This window comes from Protopterus annectens, chromosome 13.part0, assembly GCF_019279795.1.
Source record: "Protopterus annectens isolate FY-2018-M chromosome 13.part0, PAN1.0, whole genome shotgun sequence".
Lineage (NCBI taxonomy): Eukaryota > Metazoa > Chordata > Ceratodontiformes > Protopteridae > Protopterus > Protopterus annectens.
The window spans coordinates 1,247,917,473-1,247,943,486 of record NC_056747.1 but is presented as its reverse complement, the minus strand read 5'-3'; the positions used below and the strand labels follow the sequence as shown (position 1 = coordinate 1,247,943,486).

The 26,014-nt window shown below is 42.6% G+C and overlaps 1 protein-coding gene across 1 annotated transcript in view; it reads right to left on the bottom strand.

Moving 5' to 3' along the window:
* Positions 1-26,014, bottom strand: part of OSBPL7 (oxysterol binding protein like 7) — a 1,590,705-nt gene that overhangs the window by 947,714 nt on the left and 616,977 nt on the right. The window contains exon 5 of the mRNA XM_044054965.1: positions 22,327-22,440. Coding sequence (XP_043910900.1) covers positions 22,327-22,440 — 114 coding nt within the window. The remainder of the gene's footprint in view (positions 1-22,326; positions 22,441-26,014) is intronic.

The following is a 26,014-nucleotide window of genomic DNA, read 5'->3' as shown; positions in this document are numbered from 1 at the left end:
TCATAAAAACTATGCAGATTATCTCAAAGCCTTGTCCCTCTTCTTAGTGTTATACAGGCTACTGACGGCAATTTCTGCCTCACATATATAACCTAGACATAATGTACATTCAGAAGTATAATGGGGGCATAAACACCTGTACAAGAGATTAAAATGCATTTTGCAACATAAACAGAACACTCTGGAGGGATATACGTGTATGTATATATATATATATATATATAAATTACAGCATACCATTTCTTTGGAATCATCTTCCTCTCCACATAAAGCAAAGTACCATACACTATTCAAATATAATTTGGACAAATGGATGGGTAACTGCAAATTCATTCACAGTTTACCACTCTTGTCCCTCATGAAGAGGGACGACGTGCAACTGTTCTGCTTGTCTCTAGGTTATTTGTACTTAAAATATAAGGACTAAAAACATCATGGGAATGTATGTCTAGGCTTCTAAACAATCGATAACCTTGTAGGTACTGATGAACCTATGAATAACGTCCTAGGCACTCTCTAATGGCAAGAATGACAAACAATGGTGACTGACCAGCTCTGCCTGATAAAGGCTTTCTTCTAAGCATTTTATGTTACAGCAATTTATGGCCACTTTCAGGGGCTGCAAAAAAAGTACCAAGGACCACATATCAATCAATATCAGGAATCAATAGAGGGAGGCTACTGGAAGGTAGGGAATCAGTTATGAGAACATAAAGGCATCCTTCTCCTGTAAGGATTCTCTTGATGCTGAATAAAAAGGTTGACCAAACTAGTTCAGATTTTTAGAAGCAAAGAATGTACTTTTTGAAGATCAAAGATGCACAGGAAACAACACCGAGATGCACACAAGTCACAGTCTCAGCTGCTGTAAAAGCATGCACTCCTTGCCAAAGAGACACCCCTGAAACTTTTCATAAAGCAAGGTCCAAATCAGATGCTTCAATATACGTCTCCCACAAAACATATGGCGCAGTAAAAGTCTCAAGCAAAGGATTTATCTGCAGACTTAACCAATTCCCCCATTCTCTGTAAAGGAAAAATAGCTTGACATTTTGTACAGAGAATCAACAGTCAATATGCCATATTTATTTCTTAAAGTACATTTAAAAGCCCAAGTATGGGATCCCAGTCCTCAGTTGTATCTGACCACAAGATACTGTGAATTTTCTGGGTTTGAATGTTGTTGTTGTTGCTTGTCTTTTCCCAGTTACGGGTCGCCACAGCAGAACTCCGGTCCGCTAATGATTGGCAGTCAATTTTTATGGTGCCGAGTTGCCAGCCCGACGCCCTACCTTCAATGAAGGCACGCCCATTCACGCATGTCTTTCGGAGGCCACTCGACCACAGGAAGGACATGCAGATTCCACACAGAAGGCACTCCAGCCGAGAATCGAACAGGAGAACCTCTTGCTGCGAGGCAACAATGCTACTGCTGTACATGTTTGAATGAGTTATTTTATTCCACTGATTTCCAGGTGAAGCCTGTTTTCCTGCAACAGGATTTGTGCAGTTAATTACTTCAACCAAAGAGAAGCTATCTGCGACAAAGATTATCTGGCAGATACTACTACTTGAGTCACTAATTCTGAGTTTAGCATAAGCACATTGTTAAAAAAAAAAAAGAGTGCACTGACCCGGCCAACTGTCACAGTAAGAGTTTCTCCTGTGAGGCTACTATATCCCACTCTTCTAATTCCTTTTGACTGAGGGCAAAGGAATGAGAAGCTTCCTTGTTCTCGAATCAAAACAACTGAATGTTGCCTTGACTGCTACTAACAGGAAGGTTTCCATATAAAGCAGCACTGAATACATGTATTTTCAGAGAATCATCCTTCCATACAGACAGACGTTTTACAGCTACTTTTGCAGAATGGATTTTATGAAAGATCTTGTTTGTTTCATGAATTGTCTTCATTGTGGCATATTCTTTGCGGGAGCCAAAACATGAAGCACTAAAGATGACACATGGTCTACTTTGTCAGGCGACACAAACACTCTGTCCTATCTTCAACCTAAGAAAGTTCATCTTGACTAGGATAAAGCAGAAATCCCACTGCATTGCCCTTAACTTCTCCCTGACAACAGATTGATGACTATTTTATGTAGCTCTCTTGGTATGCCAAATCTAGTTCATCAACAGTAGAGAAGTCCGATCCCATATAAAAAAGTTGCCACTGGTCTTCCTGTCCAATCTAAAGCCTACCCTTCAGATAAGGATTAAATTAAGTAGGAAAACTTTGTGAGCAACCCTTAACAAATTAATGGTAGGTAAGTACTCCACGGATGTTACTGTTTCCTTCTAGGGCTTAAAAATTAAGGAGGGCAAATATGTGAAATTCTCTCTCTCCTGAGTTAATGATGAATTTGACTTCATTATATCAGTACAGCAGTGTCATACAGACCATAAACACACTTCTTGAGTTTACCCAACTGTCCCACACATCTTGTCTTTCAGAAAGGAGGGAAGATATTCACAGAACAAAAAAGTTCTGTAACTTGCAAAATGCAGACATAGTGTGAAATGAACTTTTGACAAAGATTTTGACACATTACAGCCAACTGGACATTAAATGTTTTTGATGCACTTGTTGGTGGATCTTTTGGAATTTCTTCTCTGCAAAGTTCTTCAAACCCTTTAGCCATAATAAGCCTTTGGGTGCTATTCCTTTTGAAGCTTTTTTTTTTTTTGAGGGTGCATACCAACCTAGTGGAGATGGGGTGTTTTTGGCCAATATTATCAACTCCTTTAAAAACATCATTAACTTTCCAGATCAGTTATCTCATCCTGCTTTACTGATTCAGCCTTTATATCCTCACAAGTACATCAGGTTTCATATGTGAGTCAGAGGGTACTTCTCATCAGCTTCTGGTTCAATACGACTATCCTTTTTATTGGTTTTCTACATGTGACATTTTAACAGACCATTCAGTCCCTGCAATATCAGACGGGTGTATACATTTCAAGTTATACAAATTATTGTAATTTTCTATAGATTTCTGTACCTTTACTAACCTGCCTTAAGATTTGAGTTGTATGTTGCACCTCTTTTTCTGACCATAAAGCTTAAGGGCTGACCTTTTTTGAGACCAAGACTATTACCTTACTGTTGCACCTGTGACTGCTTCACTCCAGCTGTACCAAATTTTTCCCTGCTCACTTTGGAATTTTTCATCTCATCTTCATCTCAATTTTCTCAGCTGTTTGACATCATTTGTGGTAAGTCTCTCACCTTATCACTGTCATTCTCACTAACACCATTGGTCTTCCACTTCAGACTTGACTTTATACAGCCTAGAATGAGCTACCCTTTACACAAATAATGCCCTACTTCAAACAATACAGTTCTATCCTGGCCAATGACAACTGCATAGCCATTCCTGTGTTTGCAATGCATCTAACACTGAAATATGTAAACTGATTGATGATGTGTGAGGTTTCGAGAGCACATGCAAATCCACATGACTGAATCACTGTGAAGGACCCAGGCTTGTCAACAATGGGCCTGGGTTTAGGTGCGTTATATTTCAGGCAAACCTCATGTCAACAATCTGTTTCAAAACATAAATACATTCTGGATTATTGTTTTTCTTTTCTACAAAGCAGTTTCTGCAGTCTGTCAACAGAAGCACATCCAAACTGAAGTTGCAGTTTTCTTTAAAACTTTCTACAGCTCCTCCTTGGTCTTGTTCTCTGGAACTGTAAGGACCTCTTTCTCAAAATAACTCCCTTTAAAGTGTTTATCTAGAATGTAGACAGTGATGTCCAAAGCTAGTGAATTCAAGAGTTTAACAACACAGTCTTGAGATTTTCCATGTCCAGAACTGCTCCTGACATTCGTAAGGACATCTTACTCAGCAACAAATGTTTCTCAAATGGAAGTACTTCTGTTTAAATATCACACAACTTATTCCACTTCTATGGGTAATTTTTCAGTCTCTTGATGAACAACACAACTTTTCAACCTCAAAAACTGAAACCGCTGTTACTAGGTATTACCAGTTTTCAGTATCCTTTTCTATTTCATTGTGATTCGGTTTACTGCCATTGCTAGCCAATGAACAATCTTCCCCACAAATGGAATGTGCATATGCACTAGCAATCACGGGCGGCGCAGTGGTGCAGCGGTTAACGTTGTCGCCTCACAGCAAGAGGTTCTCCGGTTCGATTCTCGGCTGGGGTGCCTTCTGTGTGGAGTTTGCATGTTCTCCCTGTGTTCGCGTGGGTTTCCTCCGGGTACTCCGGTTTCCTCCCACATTCCAAAGACATGCATCTGGAGCATTTCTCCCCGGGCCTCCGCTGAAAACAGGCTCTGTGGAACCTAGTCGGACATTCCCGGTCAACAAATGTTAAATAAAATAAATAAATAAAATAAATAAAAATGTCATTGTGATTCAGTTTACTGCCATTGCTAGCCAATGAACAATCTTCCCCACAAATGGAATATGCATATGCACTAGCAATCACAGCTGACTCAAAATATTCTGCTCCATAATTCTGGCAAATATGTTGCAATCATCTACATCTTTTGATATATTATTTTATGTTACTGACTTCTCTTTGGACAGCCTTTAACCAGTCAGCTCTGACATACAGCACAAATGAATCTCCTGCCACACTTATCTAGCAGATTCATACCTGGAAATGGTGGATTTTGCAGGCTATTTTGACTGCATTGTATGTTACTTTGTTTCTCCTCTGTCAAATATGCTGTGTCCTGACTTAAGTTAATGCCCTTAGCAAAGCCTGATGATTTTCTCTGAAAATACACTTTAAGGCAGATTTCACAGAGGCAAAATGCTTCCCTTCATTAAGTTCTTAACCAGGCACATGCAACAACTAAAATATCCACACAGGTTCCTCAAAAGAGAATATAGGGTATAAAAACTTGTCCTATGAAGACTGCCTCAAACTGTTGAAGGTCAATCTATGCCTGGCATAAAAGACATCTTTCGATCCTGCTTTGATGGGCCTTCTGCATGTCTACCAAACAAATAGCATCACAATTACCTGATTTAGTGACTTAAACCTTGCTTGTGACATAAATACAACATTCTGGAGGCACAGGTATGTGTCTCAGAGACTATCCCTTCTCTGGAACAGGCTTTCCAATCATGTGAAGCAGCGTTCTTCCCTAACCTAATTCAAGCGTAACTTGGACCAGGGGATGGAGAATCGGAAATTTACCCCTGGCAGGCACCTATGTCTCTAACAGACAGAAACAGTCTGTAAATGCCTGACCACCCACACCCTAGCTTACACAAACCCCTTAAAATAACCTTAGGGTACCAAAATTTACCAGATATATTTGGGATACATGGCTAAGCTTAAAAAGGCCCCTGATTTCACTAGTCTAAAATGCACATATGAAACTATGAAAAAAAAAAAAATCAGTGGACACTACTACTGCCGTGTTTTACATTTAAGCATTCAGTGTCCAACAGCTTAAAAGCAAGCACATCACCAATGAGCACCATATTATATTTATGCATTTGCCAAAAACAGTTCTCATATTTCTATAATATTTTTCTGCTTTTCATAGGTTCATAGGTGTTTACTAAGCCTACAACCACAAGGGCCTTTTTAAGCCCAGCCATGCATCCCAAATCTTTGACAAGTTCTGATACCCTTGATAAGTGTAAGCATGGGCCTGGGAGATGAACCATTTACAGGTTATCTGTTTGCATTAGAGACATAGATGCCAAACCAGGGATGAATTTCTGGTTTCCCATCCAATTATCCAAGTTGCACTTGAATTGGGTTAGGTAGGACCTCTGCTTCATGTGCATGGGGAGTAGGTTCCATAGAGGGGGTAGTGGGATACATACCTATCTCTCCAGCAAGTCCTATTTATATCACAGGTAAGGTTTAGGTCTTTAGAACAGGTAATTCTGGTACTGTTTGTTTTGTGGACATGCAGGATGTCCATCAGAGTGGGGTCTGACAATGCCCTGTATGCCAGGCACAGATCTCCCCTCAAAATCCTGTAGGAGACAGAATACAGGAATAGGGACTTGAGGCAGTCTGCATAGGACATATTACTTACACCCTGTATTCTTTTAGCGAGGAACTTCTGTGGATGTTCCAGTTGTTGGATATGCCTGGTTAGGTATATACCAAAGGGGGCATTGTACCCAATGACAGGTCTGATGAATGCCACACACAGTGGAACAATGACTTCCTTGGACTTGGGTGCCATACCTTTGTTTATAGGTTGCGCAACATACACTGATTTCCTCATTACTGTAGGCACGTGACGATCAAAGGTTAGATTACTATCTGTGTGTGTCCCTAAGTCCCTGACTACTGGGTCAACTTTCTGAGGTGTGTTGTCAATAATACAGTTACCAGGGATAGATGACATCCCAAAGGATGCTATTATGCATTTCTTGGCATTTAGTTTTAATCCATGGTTCTGACACCAGTTGTTTGTCTGTGGGAAAATGAAAATGAAACCTAGCACCTTCAGTATGTAAAGCAGATGTGATAACCACTAAACTACTGAAACACTACAAAATGTAAGCTAGTAAGTATGCTACTACTAGGCACTCACTACGTTACTCCTTTGTTATATGCTCCACAAAAACTAAAAGGTAAAATGACTAAGTAATATTACTACTGTTTGTACGGGTTCACTAATCAGAAGGGTCATGTTCCTCCTAATTTACTTATGTTTGAGATTTGTGTTTCTTTTAATAATTTGAGACATGGAAGCAGACAGCAGACCAAAATAGTGACTTATAAACAGTGTACCCCAGTAACCCCGCCTACATGTACATTTACAGGGTAGCAGGAGATAACACTCATACAGTGCATATAAAAAGTTTACACAACCCTGTTAAAATGCCAGGTTTTTGTAATGTAAAAAAATGAGACCACAATAAATCATTTAAAAACTTTTCCCAACTTTAATGTGACCTATAACCTGTACAATTCAATTGAAAAACAAACAAATCTGTTGGGGGAAAATATAAAACAAAAAAAACATACAATAAGCTGGTTGCATAAGTGTGCACACCCTTAAACTAATACTTTGTTGAAGCACCTTTTGATTTAATTACAACATTCAGTCTTCTTGGGTACACACCTGCCATCAATTAAAGAGACTCTGCTTAACCCCATAAACTTCAGCTGTCCTAGTAGGATTTTCCTGACATTTACTCAGTTACCTGCTACAGCAAAAGCCATGGTTCGCAGAGAGCTTACAAAGCATCAAAGGAATCTCATTGTTGAAAGGTATCAGTCAGGAGAAGGGTACAAAAAAATTTCCACAGCATTGGATATACCATGGAACACAGTGAAGGCAGTCATCAAAAAGTGGAGAAAATATGGGACAACACTGATGCTGCAAACAACTGGAAGTCCCTCCAACATTGATGAAAAGACAAGATGAAAACTGGTCAAGGAGGCTGCCAAGAGACCTACAGCAACAATGAAGGAAGGAGCTGCAGAAATTTCTGACAAGTACTGGTTGTATAGTACATGTGACAACAATCTCCCGTATTCTCCATGTGTCTGAGCTATGGGGTAGGTTTGCAAGATGGAATTCTTTTCTTAAACAGAAAAACATCCAGGCCTGGCTAAAATTTGCAAAGCAATAAATCAAGTTTCCCAAAAGTATGTGGGGAAATGTGTTATGGTCTGATGAGACCAAGGCTGAACTTTTTGGCCACAATTCCAAAAGTACATTTGGCGCAAAAACAACACTTCACATCAGCAAAAGAACACCATCCCCACGGTGAAGCATGGTGGTGGCAGTATCATGCTTTGGGGTTGCTTTTCTTCAGCTGGAATTGGGGTTGTAGTCAAGGTAGAGGGAATTATGAACAGTTCCAAATACCAGTTACTTTTGGCCTAAAACCTTCAGGCGTCTGCTAGAAAGCTGACGATGAAGAGGAATTCTACCTTTCAACACGACAATTACCCCAAGCATATATCCAAATCAACACATGAATGGCTTCACCAGAAGAAAATTAAAGTTTTGGAGTGGCTCAGCCAGAGCCCAGACCTAAATCCAATAGAAAATCTGTGGGGTGACCTGAAGAGGGCTCTGTACAAGAGATGCCCTAGTAATCTGACAGATTTGGAGCGCTTTTGCAAGGAAGAGTGGACAAATATTGCCAAGTCAAGAAGTGCCATGTTGATAGACGCCTACCCAAGAAGACTGAATGCTGTAATTAAATCAAAAGGTGCTTCAATAAAGCATTAGTTTAAGGGTGTGTACACTTACGCAACTAGCTTATGGTACATTTTTTATTTTTTATATTTTTCCCATAACAGATTTGTTTGTTTGTTTTTCAACTGAATTGTACAGGTTATAGCTCACATTAAAGGTGGGAAAAGTTTTGAAATGATTTATTATGGTCTCCTTTCTTTGTATCACAAACACCTAGCATTTTAACAGGGGTGTGTAAATGTTTTACATCCACTGTAGGTTCATAGGAGGTTACTAGGCTAGCGGCCTTAGTGCCCTTATAAGCCTAGACATGTTAATCCCAATTTGCCCCATCTGTCCTTATTAAGTGAACATACTTTGCAGAGCTAGTCTATGGTCAACACCGATTCCCCCTGTTCATGAGGGACATGGATGCTACCCCCCAGGGTTTTGCGGTCTCCCAGCCATCTGCCCAGGTTGCACTTGAATAGGGTCAGTTAGGAGTTCTGTTTCATGTGAACTGGAAGTCTGAGGAGCGACAGTCTCTGGGAGACATATTTGCCTCTCCAGCATGTTCTGTTAACATCACAGACTAGGTTAAGATCCCTAGAGTGAGTGAATCTTGTGCTGTTCATAGGTTGGTACTAGGCTATCTGCCCGAAGGCATTTATAAGCCTATCCAGAATGTGTTGGCTTTCGCCGCCCCCTTAGATTACTTCTCTGTCCAGCAGAGCCACTGAAGTGATCCCCAAGGTAAACTTTCTGTTTCCCATCCACTCGTCAAGGTTTCATTTGAAAACTGTTAGTGAGGAGCTCTGCCTAATGTAGATTGGGATCTTGTTCCAAAGCATGGGCAGTCCCTCCAGCACATCCTATTTATTGTTGTGGTGAGGTTTAGATCCCTACAGCATGTGGCTCGAGGGGATAAGGTTTTCTTTAGGTGGAGCATGTCCATCAATTCTGGGTTGGACATGGCCTTGTATGTCAGGCAGAGATCACCTCTGAGTAGGCGGTATGCAACCGAGTATAACTTGAGTTTCTTCAGTCGAGCTGCATAGGGCATCTCTTTGAGACCAGTGATCCTCTTGGTGAGGTACTTCTGTGGTCTTTCCAGCTGTTGCAGGTGTCTTGTAAGGTACATCCCAAATGGGGCGTTCTATGATAGGTCTGATGAGTGATGAGCAAAGGGGCCCAATGACCTCTTTTGATCTGGATGCGAACCCTTTTGTGATTAGGTGGCCCACGTAGAAGGATTTTCTAACCACTTTGGCAATGTGATTATCAAAGGTGAGATTACTATCTACTTGGGTACCCAGATCCCTTATTACGTCTTCTGTATTTAGGGGACTACCACCTATGTGGTAGTTTGTGGGTACTTTGTTTTTTCCAAAGGGGATGACTATGCACTTATTGGCATTTAGCTTGAGGCCATGATTTTGACACCAGATATCTGTCTCAGTGAGACCCTTTTGGAGGATGTCTGTGTCAGCCAGAGAGAGTCAATTATAGCAGTCGTCTGCGAACCTGGTCAGCCATAGTCCTCCTGTGCTTGCCTGTACCTCTGAGAAGTATATGCCGAACAGGAGGGGTCCTAGGACTGAGCCCTGGAGAACGCCAGTTATAACCGGTTTAGAGAAGGACCTAGCTCCCGCAACTCTCACCATGTGGGTTCTATCCATGAGCCAGCTGGCAACCCATCTTGTGACGTAGGGGTTTATGTTCAGGCTGGTAAGGTTGTCTATAATACCAGAATGGGGAATGGTGTCAAAGGCCCTAGCGAGGTCTAGGTAGGCTGTGTGTACCACCTTTCCCTCGTCTATAGCCTTCATAACTGTCTCAAAGAAGTCCACCTGGTTTAGGAGGCATGATCTGCCCTTAACAAAGCCAAACTGGGTAAGGGCCAGTGTTTGGAGGTTCCCAATGTCTCTGTTAATGAGTTCCATGATGATGCGCTCCATAGCCTTGCAGACCAAGCTAGTCAGGTTTATAGGGCGATAGTTCCCAGGGTCTGTTGTGGCTCCACCTTTGGTAAGGGAATTCGTTGCTGTGCGCCACTCTATGGGTATGTAGCCTGTGGAGAGGCTGAGTTTGAACAGTGTGTTTAGGTGAGGGGTTAGTTCGTCTTTGAGCTTGTGTAGGACGCAGCCTGGAACACCGTCCGGTCTCATTGATGCTGTGTTTTTGGCTTTAGAGAGGGCTGTTTTAACCTGAGTGTCTGATTTCAGGGACTCTACATTCTTCTGGTATGGTTATGGGACTTTTCGGGGGTGAGAGGGGGGTGAAGTTTGCACTGAATCTGTCTGCCAGGATGTTGGTGATATCGGTGGGTTCAGTGTATTTTGTGCCATTCTGCACTAACTCCGAGCAGATCTGAGCATTGCCACTTAGATTCTTGACATAGCTAAAGAATGCCTTGTGGTTATCTTTGGAGTCCTTGGCAATATTTCTTTCAAAGCTTGCCTCGGATGATTTTATGAGGGATCATAGTTTTTTGCTGATACTGATCAGGGATGTCTTCCCTTCTTGGGATTTTACTCTTTTCTGTACTAGTTTCCTCCTTCTATTGTATAGCTTGTTTATGGCAGGAGTCCACCAGACTGGTTTCCTTTTCTTGGAGGAGTGAGTCTTGATTTTGCTTAGGATGGCACGATCCATGCATTCTTGTAGCTGCCCGTAGAATGCATTAGTAAAGGATTTTGCAGCTTGGACAGTGTTATCCTTCAGCATGGGGGCTTTGAAACTTTCCACCTCGGTCTTAAGTAACGTAAAGTTTGCTTTTGAAAAGTTTTTCACAGTGGTTTTCTTGTCTGGGGGTGGGGGCGGAATATGGATATCCAAAGTGATTTGTTTATGGTCAGATCTAACCAGCAAGGGGTTGACCTCTGGTGTGGAACATCAGTCGCCCATGTTGGTGATGACCAGGTCCAATATGTTGTCACCTCTGGTGGGAGTGTTGACCAGTTGAACCAGGGCGCTTGAGTTTATAAATTCTAGGAAATGTTGGGCAAGGGAGTTAGTACTTGAGTAGTTCTCCCAGTTAATGTTTGGGTAATTGAAATCACCCAATATTAGGGTGTTTGGTAGGACCTTTATGTTTCCCAGTGTTTCCAGAAACGTGGAATGGGGGTCCTGAGACATGGTGAGTGATCTGTAGCAAGCTACAATTTGAACTGCAGTTTTGCCCAAAGGCAAGATTTGAGTATGTGAAGCATATCCATCACAGCAGAGTTGGAGACTGCCCTGTAGGCCAGGCATACGTCTTCTCTCTGAAGCCTATACAATACAGAGTACAGTGACCGGGCTTTTAGTCTATCCACGTACATCATGGTTTGGAGGCCCTGTATTTTCTTGGTGATGAACCTCTTTGTGGTCTCTCCAGCTGCTGCAGGTGTATGTTGAGCTACATGCAAAAGGGAGCACTGTACTCTATTAGTAGTCTGATGAGGGCCAAGTACAGTAGGGCTGTAACATCCTTACACCTGGATTCGATGCTCTTACTCATGAGGTGTGCAATGTAGAATTGTTTCCTTACCACAGAGAAAACTGGAGGTCCAAGTTCAGATTGCTATCTTCCTGGGCTCCTACATCTTGCACCATTGGGTTTGAGCTTAGGGGGATGTTGTCAGTACTGTAGTTAGTGGGGAATTCTACTTTGCCAAAGAGAATAAAAAACAAAACCCAGCTATATCCCTTTTGCCTGAAACATTTCAGTCCATGGTTTTCTGTGCAGTCATCTGCTGAAATGTTTCAGGCAAAAGGGATATAGCAGTTTTTTTAATCCAGTTGTTGACAGGATAAGCTCCCTGAACACAAGTGCCCATCCCTTATCAGGGGACATCCAGGAGCACTGTCTGCATAAGTGACTTACTCAGAGTCACACAATAGGCTAATGGAGGAAGAAGGACTCAATCCCTGTACCTTGGGGGCAAGAAGAAGCTCACAGAGACTTAATCTTGTGTGCTAACCACCAGATTGTTCCTTTTGCCTTCCTGAGGATTTCTAAAAGAAGAAGAAACAGAAGCCATTTAACCACAGCCTTTGTTATACCTCCCATTCTGTCAGTCAGCAGGCATATTGCAGCCCAAAATATCACACAAAGATGACGAGGGTTACCACTCACTCTTGCTCTAGGCATTCCTTAGCTTGCATTGCCCCTGTAGCATCAAACCACACTCGACCATCTGACACATGGACATCAAGCAAAGGGACACAATGGTCTCCCAGAGGAGACAGCAAAGGCGATAGCAAGCAGGGCTATAGGATGGCAGAAGTGCTAGGAGATGTGTTCAGACAAAGCATTCTCAGAAACAATAACTGTATTTGCAGTCTCTACACCAAGAAAAGAAAGGACTAGAAAGTAAACTAACCTGGCGTCAGCAGTGGACAAAGCTTCCGACTGGTGTGTGGATGGGTAAGAGCTGGGGGAGAGACCTGCAGTATATAAAGGAATAATCTCCTTATTCTGGAAGGAACAGCACTGCTTAGCACTACATTTAAAAGTAAGAGGGCTCAGGCAGTAACACTGAGGCAGAGTGCAGTTGATAGGACCTAAGTGCATAAATCTGCAGATGTTTACAGAATACTACATTACACTTGTGTTTTATGGTGATAACACGTACAGTGTATTCAAATCAGGGGATGAGGACATTTATGGACAATGCATACCTTGTTTGTTGGGTGAGATGATTCAATAAGGAGCACACCGTTCTAAGTTAGATGTTAACTGTTGTGGTAATAACATCAGCATATACTTCTAAAAGTAAATGTGGAAATCAAAGAGTAGTCCTAAGTATCTATACCAATGTACTATCTGGGGGTAGTGGTGTCCACAGTACAAAATGACAGAGGTTTAAACACTGAAGCAGTCTTGGAGGTGTTTACTTTAAGGTCACTTGAACTGACCCATAGACAGAGGGCGGAGAAATCTTTCTGAAGATCTTATAGTGTAGCAAAGATGAAGCTTCTTCTGTGTAATATAAAATGAAAAGGAACTCTGTAATGCCTATTGTGAGTCATCAGAGGAAAGTTGGTTGAATCAAACAAAAGTAGTGTTAAAGGGTGCAGGTTGGCTAGTAATGAGGTACAGGGTATTCCAAATACAATGGTTAGGAGTAAAAGGGATTGTAATTTGTACTTCCAGCTCTGTAACATCTTCAACAGCCACAGTGACCAGGTCTTTATTGTATTTATTTTGAAGTATACAATGTGTTTGAGAAGGTGACAAATTATTCGAGTTGACAGGCCAAGTGAAGTTTTTACTTCTGAATTAGTTGGACTTAGCTACTTTTACAGTAAATTTACAAGTTCAAGAAAGTTATTTTGGAAAGTGGAGTTACTGGGTACTTTCTGTTGGTGCTATGCGTTTTTCAATTTTTAAGAGTTTCTGGCCCGACTCACTTCCTTTACAGAGGGAAGTGTTAATCTGTACAATTGCACCTTTAAACTAAACTTGAAGGGGCATGACATGTCAAAGAAGCAGAAGAAGGGAGGAGGTACACATGCAGTAGACAGAAAGGAAACACAAATTTTAAATGTGACAGAGCAACAAATAAGGTGACTCCGGGTATCTGGACATAACTATTCTCTAATGCAATGAGTCTGGGAAAGAAGGCAAAGGAGCTGGAAGCAGTGATACACAACATTATGGCCATCTCAGAAATATAAGTCAGTGACAAAATGGGGTAGGACACGTATGCACTTGAGTATAGGTTTCTTAAGAATGACAGAGCTGGAGTAACAATCTGCATAAATGAGGGCATCAGGTGTAACATTCAAGAGAAGGATAGCCATCAATACAAGCACTGGGCAAGATCAGAATGTAGGTTACAAACCCTGGCAGTTAACTTAGAGGAAGGAGGAGGATGCCAGCAACTGAAAACATATACCGGTCAGACACATCATGGAAGGAGGAAGAGAAACTATTGGAGAGAATACAGGAGGTAGGTAGGAGGAAGGTGGTAATATTCATCAGGGATATGAATCTGCCTGGAGAAGACTGGGAGATTCCAAGCTCCAAGGCATATAGGGGAGGAAGGCACAAGTGATTCACCAGTTAATGCATAGGGTTATGGATGCAGTCTGTGGTTTAGAGTGAGGGTTAGAACAAGAACACAAAGACAAAGGGGAGTTTCAAGATGTCTGCACACTGATCAACAGGTTGATTTGAGCTCTCACATTCTGGAAAAAGAAACCTGAAAAAAAAACAGTGAAACGGTCAGTTAGGATAAAATTTGATAACTAGCTAGTAAAGACACTGTATTAATGCCAGCAAAGAAGAGATTTGGAGAGCCTGAGAGAAAATCAAACAGAAAAGGAGAAAAGAAACCCCTGACTGGGAAGAATCTTGCAGCTAGTCAGCAAAAAAAAAAAAAAAATTGCAAGTTTCAACTTTGGTATAACAAATGACTTCCAGTAATTCAAAGTAAAAAAATTTAATGTACTTGGTTATGTTTAAAGAGAGTAAAATGTACTGTATAAAATCAAGTAACAAAAGGCTAAGAAAAAAAAAGACAAATAAACTTTAATTAGCTATTTAAATGAACTGATTAGACTGCAAAAATCAGGATGAAATGTAGAACAGGCTAGCTGGGTATGAGGTTTCTCATGAAGACGTTTCAAAAAATAGTTTAGTTAAAAGACAGAGCTCATAGAGAAAACCTGAGATTTCTTGCTGTGCCACAGTAACTGGAAGGAAAAGACTGCATTAATTTTATGAAAAAACACAAATAAAAAAGCGGATTGGTTTTCCACAGCAGGATGTTTTTAACTAAGAGGGCACATTGTGTATATGCTTCAAATCTGGCCATGGGAAAGCAGCTAAGACCTATAACAGTGAAGAGAAGGGAAAGGTATTATAACCTGAGGAGAAGAGAGTGTTTGTGGAAAATCATCATTAACTGTTAACCAGGCAGAAGAAAAGCAGGTGTATCCCAGCAATCAGGGAGTGTTGAGAGCCAGGTGCGAGATACAAGCTGTTATATCTCGCTGTCTCCAGAATATTTTTTTCCTGGTGGATCAAAGACATTTTTGCTGCAAATGAAACCAAGCAGGAAATAAAAACATTTATCCAATGAAGAATCAAGCCAGCAAGCAGATGGGCACTCTGCTTCATATTCTTCTGACAGTAACAAAATCCCATAAAGAGACTGCCAGTGAAACCTTTTACATTGTTCTAAATGAACATGCTTGAGAGACGAAAAAGGCACAGCAGCTGAGTAGAAGAATCGGGAGTACCTGGGACTTGAACCTGAGATTGGTGTTGAGAGATGAAGATGAAGAAGAAGAAGACAAGCAATGTTGAAATTAGTGAATAAATGGGAAACTATAGAGCATCAACACCCCTGGATATTGGGGTACATATATGAACTGTAGCTTTGCAAGACAAAGTGTCCGAAAAGACTGTTTTTTTTGTTGACTGTGTTAAAGTGGTGGGATGAATTATAAAACACATACCTTACTTTATGTCATTCATCTTTAAAAAGATACTGCAAGGAATGAATGCTATACTGTAAACCAGTTTTGTATAGTGTGTAGTCGGGGGTATTTTAAATGTGAGGTAAGGGGAGTGTGATCAGTGACTGCTGTATGTGTTAAAGGCATAAAAGCAATAAAAATACTTTCTCTTAGATGTAAGCTATCCAAGCTTTACAGTGCAACAAGGAAAATGTGGCCAGGGCATCAGGGAACTTGTCTTACTTTTTAAAAGTAGCCATGAGATCTTTTACATCCACCTGAGCTACTACCAACTCAGGCAGATGCGGCCTTGATTTAATGTCTCATTTGAATGCTCAGAAAGTAAAGGAAAGGCAGTAATGTATGGATGTGAGAAATTCCATGACTATATGTCTATGGCTTCAGGTGGAAGCAGCTCACAAAGCATATTCATAATGTTCTTGTACATGGCTCCCCTGAAATTGCAAACACCATGAAGAGCAAACATCTGACCCATCATAACCAGTCCATTTACAAAAAAAAAACAGACTGTGAAATAGTAGTACGCATTCTTGAAGTTGTGTCTCAATATATAGCAGCTGTGTAGCAAGAAGTGTGCCAAAGGAAACGCTGAATATCCACTGCAAATACTGCTGTTAAATTCTCCGGAAACAGTACACCATCGAATAAAGCAATCAGATATTACAGTCTGCTCCAAAGGTACGAAACATTTAAAGGACTGAAGTTTGCATTACTAAATGTCTCTAAATTGTCCAGAGTCCCGGTACAAACAGATGGTGCCCTGTGACCTACATGACCCAAGTTTAAGGAGCTGGACATGGGAATAAGCAGCAGCTGTCAGCTTACTCATTCTAAAACAGAGAGTGGGAGGTTCCCTCTGTAACTGTGAGCATTCTTCATTGGCCAGTTGTGCTGTTCTGACTGAATGGCAGATCAGTGATCCTTCGACTTTGGAAGGGATGCAGCTAGAAGGCAGTGCATGCACTGATGTAAATAACAGCACTGTGCTCCATTTAGACAGGGTTACCTTACCACACCACTCCATAAAAAAAGTCCATGGCTGTTGTAAGAATGATACCATAGCAGGACACCATGATCTCCTCTTCACCACCCTCACACCCCCCCCCCCCCCCCCGACTGCTTACAACAACAGTTCTGCCACTTGTACGGGCCTCAGGCCAAAGCAGAATAACGGAGAGGTGCTAGGAAGAGAGTGGTGCAAAACACTGCAGAGCGGGACAGGGCAGACAAAAGGACAACTGCAAGTAAGGATAATAAAATGTTGTTGAATGTGGGCACAGCTGGATCCTGATGTAAACAGCCCATAACGTGCATATTATGCTGGTAACGTTAAATGATGAGTAAATCAGTGTACTGCAATACATATTACAAACACACATATCTATCTATTCGTTTATTTACGTCCAGTTTCATCTAAACCATCCAGAAATTAAATGGGAGTCAATGAAAGATACCATAACCAAAGCAGCTTATGATGAGAGTTAGCTAAATAACACTGATTGTTTCGTTCAGAAAAAATACCTTAACTTGTGAGCACCAACACAAGCCAACCTGACTCCCACAATTTCTCACGCTTTCTCTGTCTCCTTTTGTCCTTATGCTTCTCTGACATTTGTTTATCTCAGTGGCCATCTATAGGTTGTCTATCTACTTTACCTGTGGTATATGACTTCAAGTGCAGCCCAGAGAACTGTTTTACCATTGATCACTGTGTCTGTGTTACACTCACAAAAATGCCATTTTCCTATAATCATGCTCAGTGTTTTGTTCTCTCTGCATGTCAGTGCAACCACACACTGTTGATGTTAAACATGTTGTGACTGCCCACTATCTCTAAGTCACACTCTTGCCCTCACCTTACCGCCTCATCTGGGTAGTTAACATCCCGCAGCATTCTATTCTAGTAAAAAAGGAAGATGAGATTATGTTTAGAAAACACAACTATTAAAGTTTATACTGTACGCTGCTTTAAATGCCAGGGAAATGCAATTACTCTTCCATATCAAGATGAAAAATCCTCTGTAGCCACTAATAACATCACATTTTTCTATGAAAGCACAATGCAATAAGATGAGCTTTACAAAATCAATAGGTCACCTCCTTCAGCTTAATACCACTGAGAACTTTCCAGTACTGTAGTCTCCTTTCTAAAGTCACTTTAACTTCCTTCCTCGAACTATACTACTGATCAAATCAGCGTATCCTATAACTAAAAAGATCAACTCTACTTGACTCCAAGTAGACTATTCTCTATCTATTAAACCTAGCACTTGCTCCTACAGTACTTATTACCTTGATACGGCACTCTTGTCATAGATAGTACCCCAAAAAGGCAACCCCCCATTTCTCGGTCACCCACGTCCCCCGGAATCTTTTTAAAGTTTTCGTCTACCCTTCTAGCATGTCGAGGGATCAGTTGCTAGTGTCCTCTCCTGCTCAGCTGGTGAACCTGGGAATATTGAGGCAATGTTTCAATTGCCTCATGTACACAGACAACCCTTTCCTCCTCCCACAAAACACAAATACATGCGAGAGATGCAACTATACGGCCAAACTGGAGGCTGAGCTCTCTCAACATAGGACTGGCAAGACCAGTCAGGAGGAGAAGGTTACCACACACACTATAGACCCAGTCTCACATAGTACCATTACAACCTCAAATCATACACATAAACACACAAAGACATACTCAGAGGCTCTGATCAAAAATCTACCAAAACAGCAGAGGCCACCAAAGCAGACACCCAAACAACCACCACCTCAGAACACAACACCCGCAACACATAGACCTCACAGTCAGAGTGTCAAACAGTCACAGCCCTTAAGGCCAAACACAATGCCAGACACACTAGTCATTGGTGACTCCATAGTCAGACACACTGATGTCCTGCTCACCAGACTGAGTAAGGAGAAGGTCACAGTAAGCTGCCTGTCGGGCGCTAGAATCCGCCACATAACGCAAGCACTCAGGTCTCTCAACAGCAGGTACAAATATGACTCAGTCATTGTCCACGCTGGTGTAAACGACCTGAGACGCACCTCCTTGGACTACATGAAAAGAGACATTGAGGAGCTCTCTGATTATGTAGCCCAGGCAGGTATGACCCTGACCTTGAGCAGTATCCTACCTTCACCAAGAATGATGCCACAATACAGAGATAAGATGATCAGCTTTAACAATTGGCTTAAACACTGGTGTCATTCAAAGGGGATCCAGTATCTGTCTGCCTGGGATGACATGCTGGACAAGCCACGCTGCTTCAAGGGACGGCTTGCACCTGTCACCCCTGGGATTCCGGATATTGGCAAAGGCTCTTGCCACCCCATAGTGCCTTTTTAGGCAAGGCTCAAATTCTAAACCTACCACCCTAGAACACAAAAAGGAAAAAACTAAGGGTAATGCTGCTCAATGCCAGAAGTCTAAATCTCAAAATGCACGCACTCGAGGCCCTTCTCAGTATGGAGAACATCGATGTCTGTGCTGTGACAGAAACCTGGTTCAAGGCTCCTGAGAGCACCCCAGCGCTATCAGGTTTTACCTCATATCATGCATTCCGCCCCAAAATCCGGACAATACCAAGAAAGGAGGGGGGGGTATCCATATTCATCAAGGACACCCACACCTCAAGACTGGTGGCAACGCACGATGCATCGGAGACCATCCAGGTGCAATTAACCATAGGCAAGACTGCTCTGCAAATTGTAGCATGTTACAGGCCACCCTCACAAACTCAGGAAACTCACATGGCCTTCCTGAAAACACTAGAGGGATAAATGTATCACCAAACACCATCATACTAGGTGACTTCAATTACCCTAATATAGACTGGGAACATTACTCAAGCCCAAACACCCTAGCCCAAAAGTTCCTGGAATTCATAAACTCAAATGCCATGGAACAACTAGTCACCATCCCACAAGAGGAGATAACATACTTGATCTCATCATCACGAACATGGGAGCACAATGTTCAACACCGGAAGTATACCCTCACTGGTGAGATCAGATCACAAACTAATCTCGCTGGAGGTCCTCATCCCACCCCACCTGAAATAAAAAGACCACAGTAAAGAACTTCTCAAAAGCCGACTTCACACTTCTAAAGACTAGTGTGGTCTCCTTTCAGGCCCCGAGCAGTGAGGAAAACAATACTCAAGCCGCTGAATCACTTACAAACGCCTTCTACCAGCACCTGCAGGACTGCATGGATAAGGCAATCCCAAGCAAAACAAAGACTCTTTGTACCAAAGGCAAGCGTCCAGTCTGGTGGACCCCAGTCATAAACAAACTCTACAACAAAAGGAGGAAGCTACTACAAGATAGAGCAAAATCCTTAAAAGGTAAGACACCCTTGATCACTATTAGTAAAAACTAAGAGCTCTCATAAAATCATCCAAAGCAAATTTCGAGAGAAAAATAGCTAAAGACTCAAAAGACAATCATAAGGCCTTCTTTAGCTATGTTAGAAACCTAGGAGGAAACTCCCAGATATGCTCAGAACTAGTTCAAAATGATGTGAAGATTACTGATCCTACAGACATTGCCAACATACTGGCTGACAGGTTCAGTGCAAACTTCTCCCCTCCCCAAAGGAGAGATATCTATACCAAATGAGTGCAGCCCCCAAACATCTCCAGCGCCCAAGTGAGAACTGCTCTCTCCAAAGCAAAAAACACAGCATCCATGGGACCCGATGGTGTCCCCGGCTGTGTGCTAGGACAGCTGTTTAATCAAAGTCTTACCTCTGGATACGTACCCAGGGAGTGGCGCACTGCAACTGTGGTCCCACTTCACAAAGGCGGTGCCTCCACAGACCCTGGAAATTACCGGCCCATTAGCTTGACAAGCCTTATCTGCAAAGCCATGGAGAGGATCATAATGGGCCTCATAAATAAAGACATAGGGAATTTGCAGACTTTGGATCCAACCCAGTTTGGCTTTGTCAAAGGCAGATCATGCCTTTTAAACTTGGTTGACTTTTTCGAAACAGTCACCAAAGCCATTGATGAGGGAAAGGCAGTCCATACAGCCTACCTCGATCTGGCTAAGGCCTTCGATACAATACCCCACTCGGGTATCATTGAAAAACTCATCAGCTTAAATGTTAACCCATACATCACAAGATGGGTTGCAAACTGGCTGAGTGACAGAACCCACAGGGTCAGAGTTGCTGGCGCCATGTCAGACTCAAAGCCTGTCACAAGTGGTGTCCCACAGGGCTCAGTCCTGGGCCCACTCTTGTTTGGCATCTACTTTTCAAGTACAAGCAAACACAGGAGGGTTATGGCTGACAAAGTTTGCAGATGACTGCAAACTGGGCCATAGTAGAAAACACATCTGACACAGATATCCTTCAGAAGGGTCTCACAGAAACGGATAACTGGTGCCAGAGCCACGGCCTAAAGTTAAATGCCAAAAATGCATAGTCATACCCTTCGGGAAAAACAAGGTTACCCCTAGCTACCAAATAGGTGGCAATCCACTGAGCACAGAAGAAGTTATCAGGGACCTGGGGACCCAGGTTGATAGTAGTCTGTCATTCGACACCCATGTAGCTAAAGTAGTTAGGAAGTCCTTCTACATTGCCCACCTTATCATGAAGGGATTCTCATCTAGATCAAGGGAGGTCATAGTCTCCCTTTACTCATCACTCATCAGACCAATGATTGAGTACAATGCCCCATTCGGAATGTATCTGACCCGACACTTGCAGCAGCTGGAGAGGCCACAAAAGTTCCTCACCAAAAGGATAAAGGGTCTCAAAATCTGTCCTATGCTGCCCGACTGAAAGAACTCCAGCTCTATTCAGTCGCTTACGCTTGCTCAGAGGTGACCTTTGCCTAACATACAAGGCCATGTCAAACCCAGATTTGATGAATATGCTTCACCTCAAAAATCTAGATCCATCAGAGCCACAAGGGCGGGAGACTTAAACCTCGACACGGCTATTAATAGGACGTGCTGGAGAGATAGATTCATCACCCAAAGACTCCCTATGCTGTGGAACAAATCCCGGTACATGTGAGGCAGAGCACCTCGCTGGCCTTGTTCAAGAGAAATCTTGACCAATGGATGGGAGATCGCAGATATACCCCAGGAATTACCTCAGTATCACTGCTCGACAGAGGCACAGCAAAATAATGGGTATAGTTCCCCATACTAAAGGGGTGGCGTAAGCCACAAAACAATGGGCTAGGCTTATAAATGCCCTCGGGCAGATAGCCTAGTATGAACCTATGAACCTATGAACCTATGAAACCCTAAATGAAGCCCTCCACCATCTCAGTGTAACTTTTCACAATTCTGCTAGTCCCCCCCCCCCCAAGTACATACTCCTCCTATTATAATTTCAAATCCCCTTTCTCATAATATGTATCTGAGATTATAGAAGGAGTAAAACATCTTATCAGGTAGTATAATTTCAGATACCCCTCCTCAGAATGTGTATTTGCTATAGCAACGGTTCTCTTCATTTAAATTACTCACACACATTATGTATAAAAGTGCTGTGCATAACCTTCAGATGAGTTCCATATTTTGTTTTCCCTAAAACTCATGTATATCAATCAATTTTATAAAATCTTCACCAAAACTGTATTTGATGTCTTAACCTGTCCGAAAGTAAGGGATACATGAATAAAATTAATAAAGGGCTCACTCAACAGCACAGAGAACATTTCAGACTTATTTATGTCCATACCTTCAGGTGGTAGAGACTTTCTTCAGTATCCAACTCAATGCGTTTTGTCTTCTTATTAACAGTCATGACAGAGAGCCGTACATCAATACACCCATGCAGCTTGCCTTTTGTAATCTGCAAAACACAAAGGGCTGTTGTTTAGACCTTGGCATACAATCAATAAGGCAAATGCAGTATAAAATACTCTTCAGGATGGAGGGAGTCAAGTTAAGAGTTTCCTTAAACAGATTAAGAAGCATTTCATTTCCAATACAGAACTAGCTAAAATAATGGCTAGTATAACAGATACAATAGTTCCATGGATGTGCAATAAATCACACAGATTTGCAAACACTGAAAGAGACATGAGTGCCTTGTTAAGTGACTGACAGACTCTTCTGCCTTATAAACCTGCTGACAAACTGCCTTACAAACTATGTCAGATTCGGGTACTTTCAAATATCAAGACACAGATTATGACACCCTATAAAATTATAGGCTTAAGCACCTTCTATGGCATACACTTTCAATGCCCAAAACAAACTTTGTTGTCTTATTCCAAGACACAAGTAAAACATTTGTTGTACAGCTCCTTCTGAGTTAAAATTACACTGCCTTGCAAACCTGAGGTCTCTGACTAGTTACTCTGTGACTGCCTCTCACACAAACACCACTACATTTAGGGTCCCCCAGACATGACAAACCAGCAGGCCACCTGAAAATACTGGCTTCTGGCTAGGGGCCAATCTTCATCAGTTCAGAGCCCTGCCCTTCAGTCTCACCTCAACCCCCTGGATGTTCACCAAATGTATGGCAGTAGTTGCAGCCCATCTCCGACTGCAGGGATTTCAGGTCTTTCCATACCTGGACAATTGTCTCCATACGGCTCCCACAAAGCATCGCCTTTCCCTAGCAACGGATTTCACCTTGAATCTCTTTCGAGCACTTGGCATAACTGTCAACATTCCAAAGTCTCACCTACTTTTATGTCAGAGACTAGAGTTCATAGGTATGATTCTCGACACGGTGTCAGAGACTGCAGCCCTTTCCCAGAGCAGAATAACCACGATCCAGGAACAAGTCTTCTCTCTTCTGGATCGGGACAGTGTACCTGCCTATGTCATCCTGCAGGTTCTCGGGTTGATGGCAGCAGCCATTCAGTTAGTTCCCCTCACCAGGTTTCACAAGCAGGTCCTCCAGTGGACTCTGGAAGTATAGTGGTCACCTTGTCTTCACTCCATGTCAGCCTTAGTTCGAATCTCTCAGGTCTGCAAACATCACCTGACCTGGTGGGTCCAGACCAGGGATCTCCTGCTGGGGAGACCCTTCTGCCTACCACAACCTCAAGCCACAGTGACCACAGATGCCTCCCTGTTGGGGGGGGGGGGGCATTTCCAGGGAAGGATGGTCCAAGGCACGTGGTCCCTGTCGGAGACCAAGTTGCACATCAATGTCCTCGAGATCAGAGTGGTCCTACTAATGTTGTAAGCCTTCCAGAATGTTCTCCCACTCGGGACAATGGCAATTCAGACAGACAACATGGCTGTGGTCTGGTATATCAACAAACAAGGGGGAACACAATCTTACCCTCTGTGCCGACAGGCCATGAGAGTTTGGGAATGGGCGATGGCCTCTTGCCGCTTTTTTCTTGCAATGCATATTCCCAGTGTTTCCAGCATTCTAGTAGACAAGTTGAGCAGGACTATCCTGAGTCCCCACAAGTGGTCCCTGAAACATTTAGTGGCAGATCGGATCCTCAATCAGTCGGGATTTCCATGCTGTGACCTGTTTGCTTCCCCAGCCAATTTCAAGTGTTGCAGATTCTTTGCCCTGATCCCCCCTCCAGGGGAGTCCCCCAGGGATGCTCTGATTTACGAATGGCTGCCGGGTCTCCTCTACGCTTATCCTCCAACTCCCCTTATTCGCAGAGTGCTACAGAAAGCCCATCGCCCGAAGGCTCAAACTCATCCTCGTTGCCCCCTTTTGGCCTCAACAGATGTGGTTCCCCCTCCTATGGTCTTATGTGATGTTTCCATCTTGGATATTAGATTAATTTCAGGATCTTATCTCCCCACCCATGGGGACTACCCCCTCCTGATCTGAAATCCTTGAGACTGACCGCTTCGTATCTCCAGTTCCAGTAACTGTCAGACGAGCAAATTTGCCTTCACCAGTGAAGGATATCTTTTTGGCCTCCCAGAAGCCCTCTACAAAAAAGGTTTATTCCAGTAAGTGGAAGAGGTTCTGTATTTGGGCTAATCAGAGGGACATAGATCCCTTTTCAGCTCCGCTGGCTGATATGTTGTCCCTTCCTCTCTGGCCTTTTTCAGCAAGAGGCAAGTTTTTATATGATTAACCTCCAGTTGGCAGCTATATCGAACTTTCATTTGGATTTCTGTCCTATCTTCTCTTCTAGGTTATGCAAAGCCTTTCTACAAAGGGTGTTCTTGCTTAGGCCTCCAGTCAAAAATCCCTCTCCTCCATGGGATTTTACTTTGGTGCTGCAGTCCCTGACACTGTCCCCCTTTTGAACCTGCTGCCACATTTGACATCGAGCTCTTATCTTGGAAAACTGCTTTTTTGGTGGCAATTACCTCTGCCAAAAGAGTCTCCAAGTTACAGGCACTTTGTATAAAACCTCCTTTTTAGGTTTTCTATAAGGAGAGGGTTTCCCTCAGAACCAGTCCTTCTTTCACTCCTAAGGTGGCTTCGGAAACTAATCTAAACCAGTATATCCAACTCCCTGTCTTCTTTCCTAATTTCTCCAACAAAGGCAAATACCAGCTTCATCATCTAGATGTGCATAGGCAGTTAACACTTCTAACTAAAGAGGACTTTTGAAAATCAGATCAGCACTTCATGGCCTTCTCTCAAGCCAAAAGAGGCAGAGCGATTTTCAAAGTGTCCATCTCTCATTGGATTGCTTCTTGCATAGACCACACTTATCAGATCAATCATAAGAATCTTCCTAGACCTCTCAAAGCCCACTCTTCTAGGTCAGTGGCTGCATCTTCAGCATTCTGGGCTAGAACTTCCTTAGACGACATTTGTGCTGCAGCTACCTGGTCAAACTCCGAAACCTTTGCAACACACTACAAGTTGGACTTGGTATCCAGGGGTAAGGCCTCGTTTGTTTCTTCTGTGCGCCGGCATGTTCTTCCATGAGACCTCCCACAGTTTTCAGGTAGCAGGGGACTCTGACCCATCCGTGATCAATAATGACACAGATAGCATCAGATAAAGAGTTGTGTACGTACCATAACTTGGAATCTGTGCTATTCACTGTCATTATTCATCATGTTCCCACCCTCCATCTCCCTCCTTCTGGTGGTCAGAATAGTATTGGGGCTGTTTCATGTGAGTATGTGATCTTGTTACCAGGGTGGAATAGTCCCAGATGGGACTAGTATCTAAACTTCGATCTGAGGATTGTGGGTAACACAAAGTAAGTGGAGAGGAGGAGCTCGAGCTTAGCAGCTGCCGCTCACTTTTGCCAGCTCGGATCCTAGGCTCATCTGTGATGTATAATGACACTGGCTAGCCCAGATTCCAAGTTATGGTAGTACATAATTCTTTTTAAGGCATGTCTGTATTCGCATCTGTTGTAAATATTGTGTATCTTGTGACATTGCTGTGTTTCTGATATTGTGCTTGCTCTAATCTCATTTTTGCCTCTTGTAACCTATTGTGCTTATAGTGATCACATTTA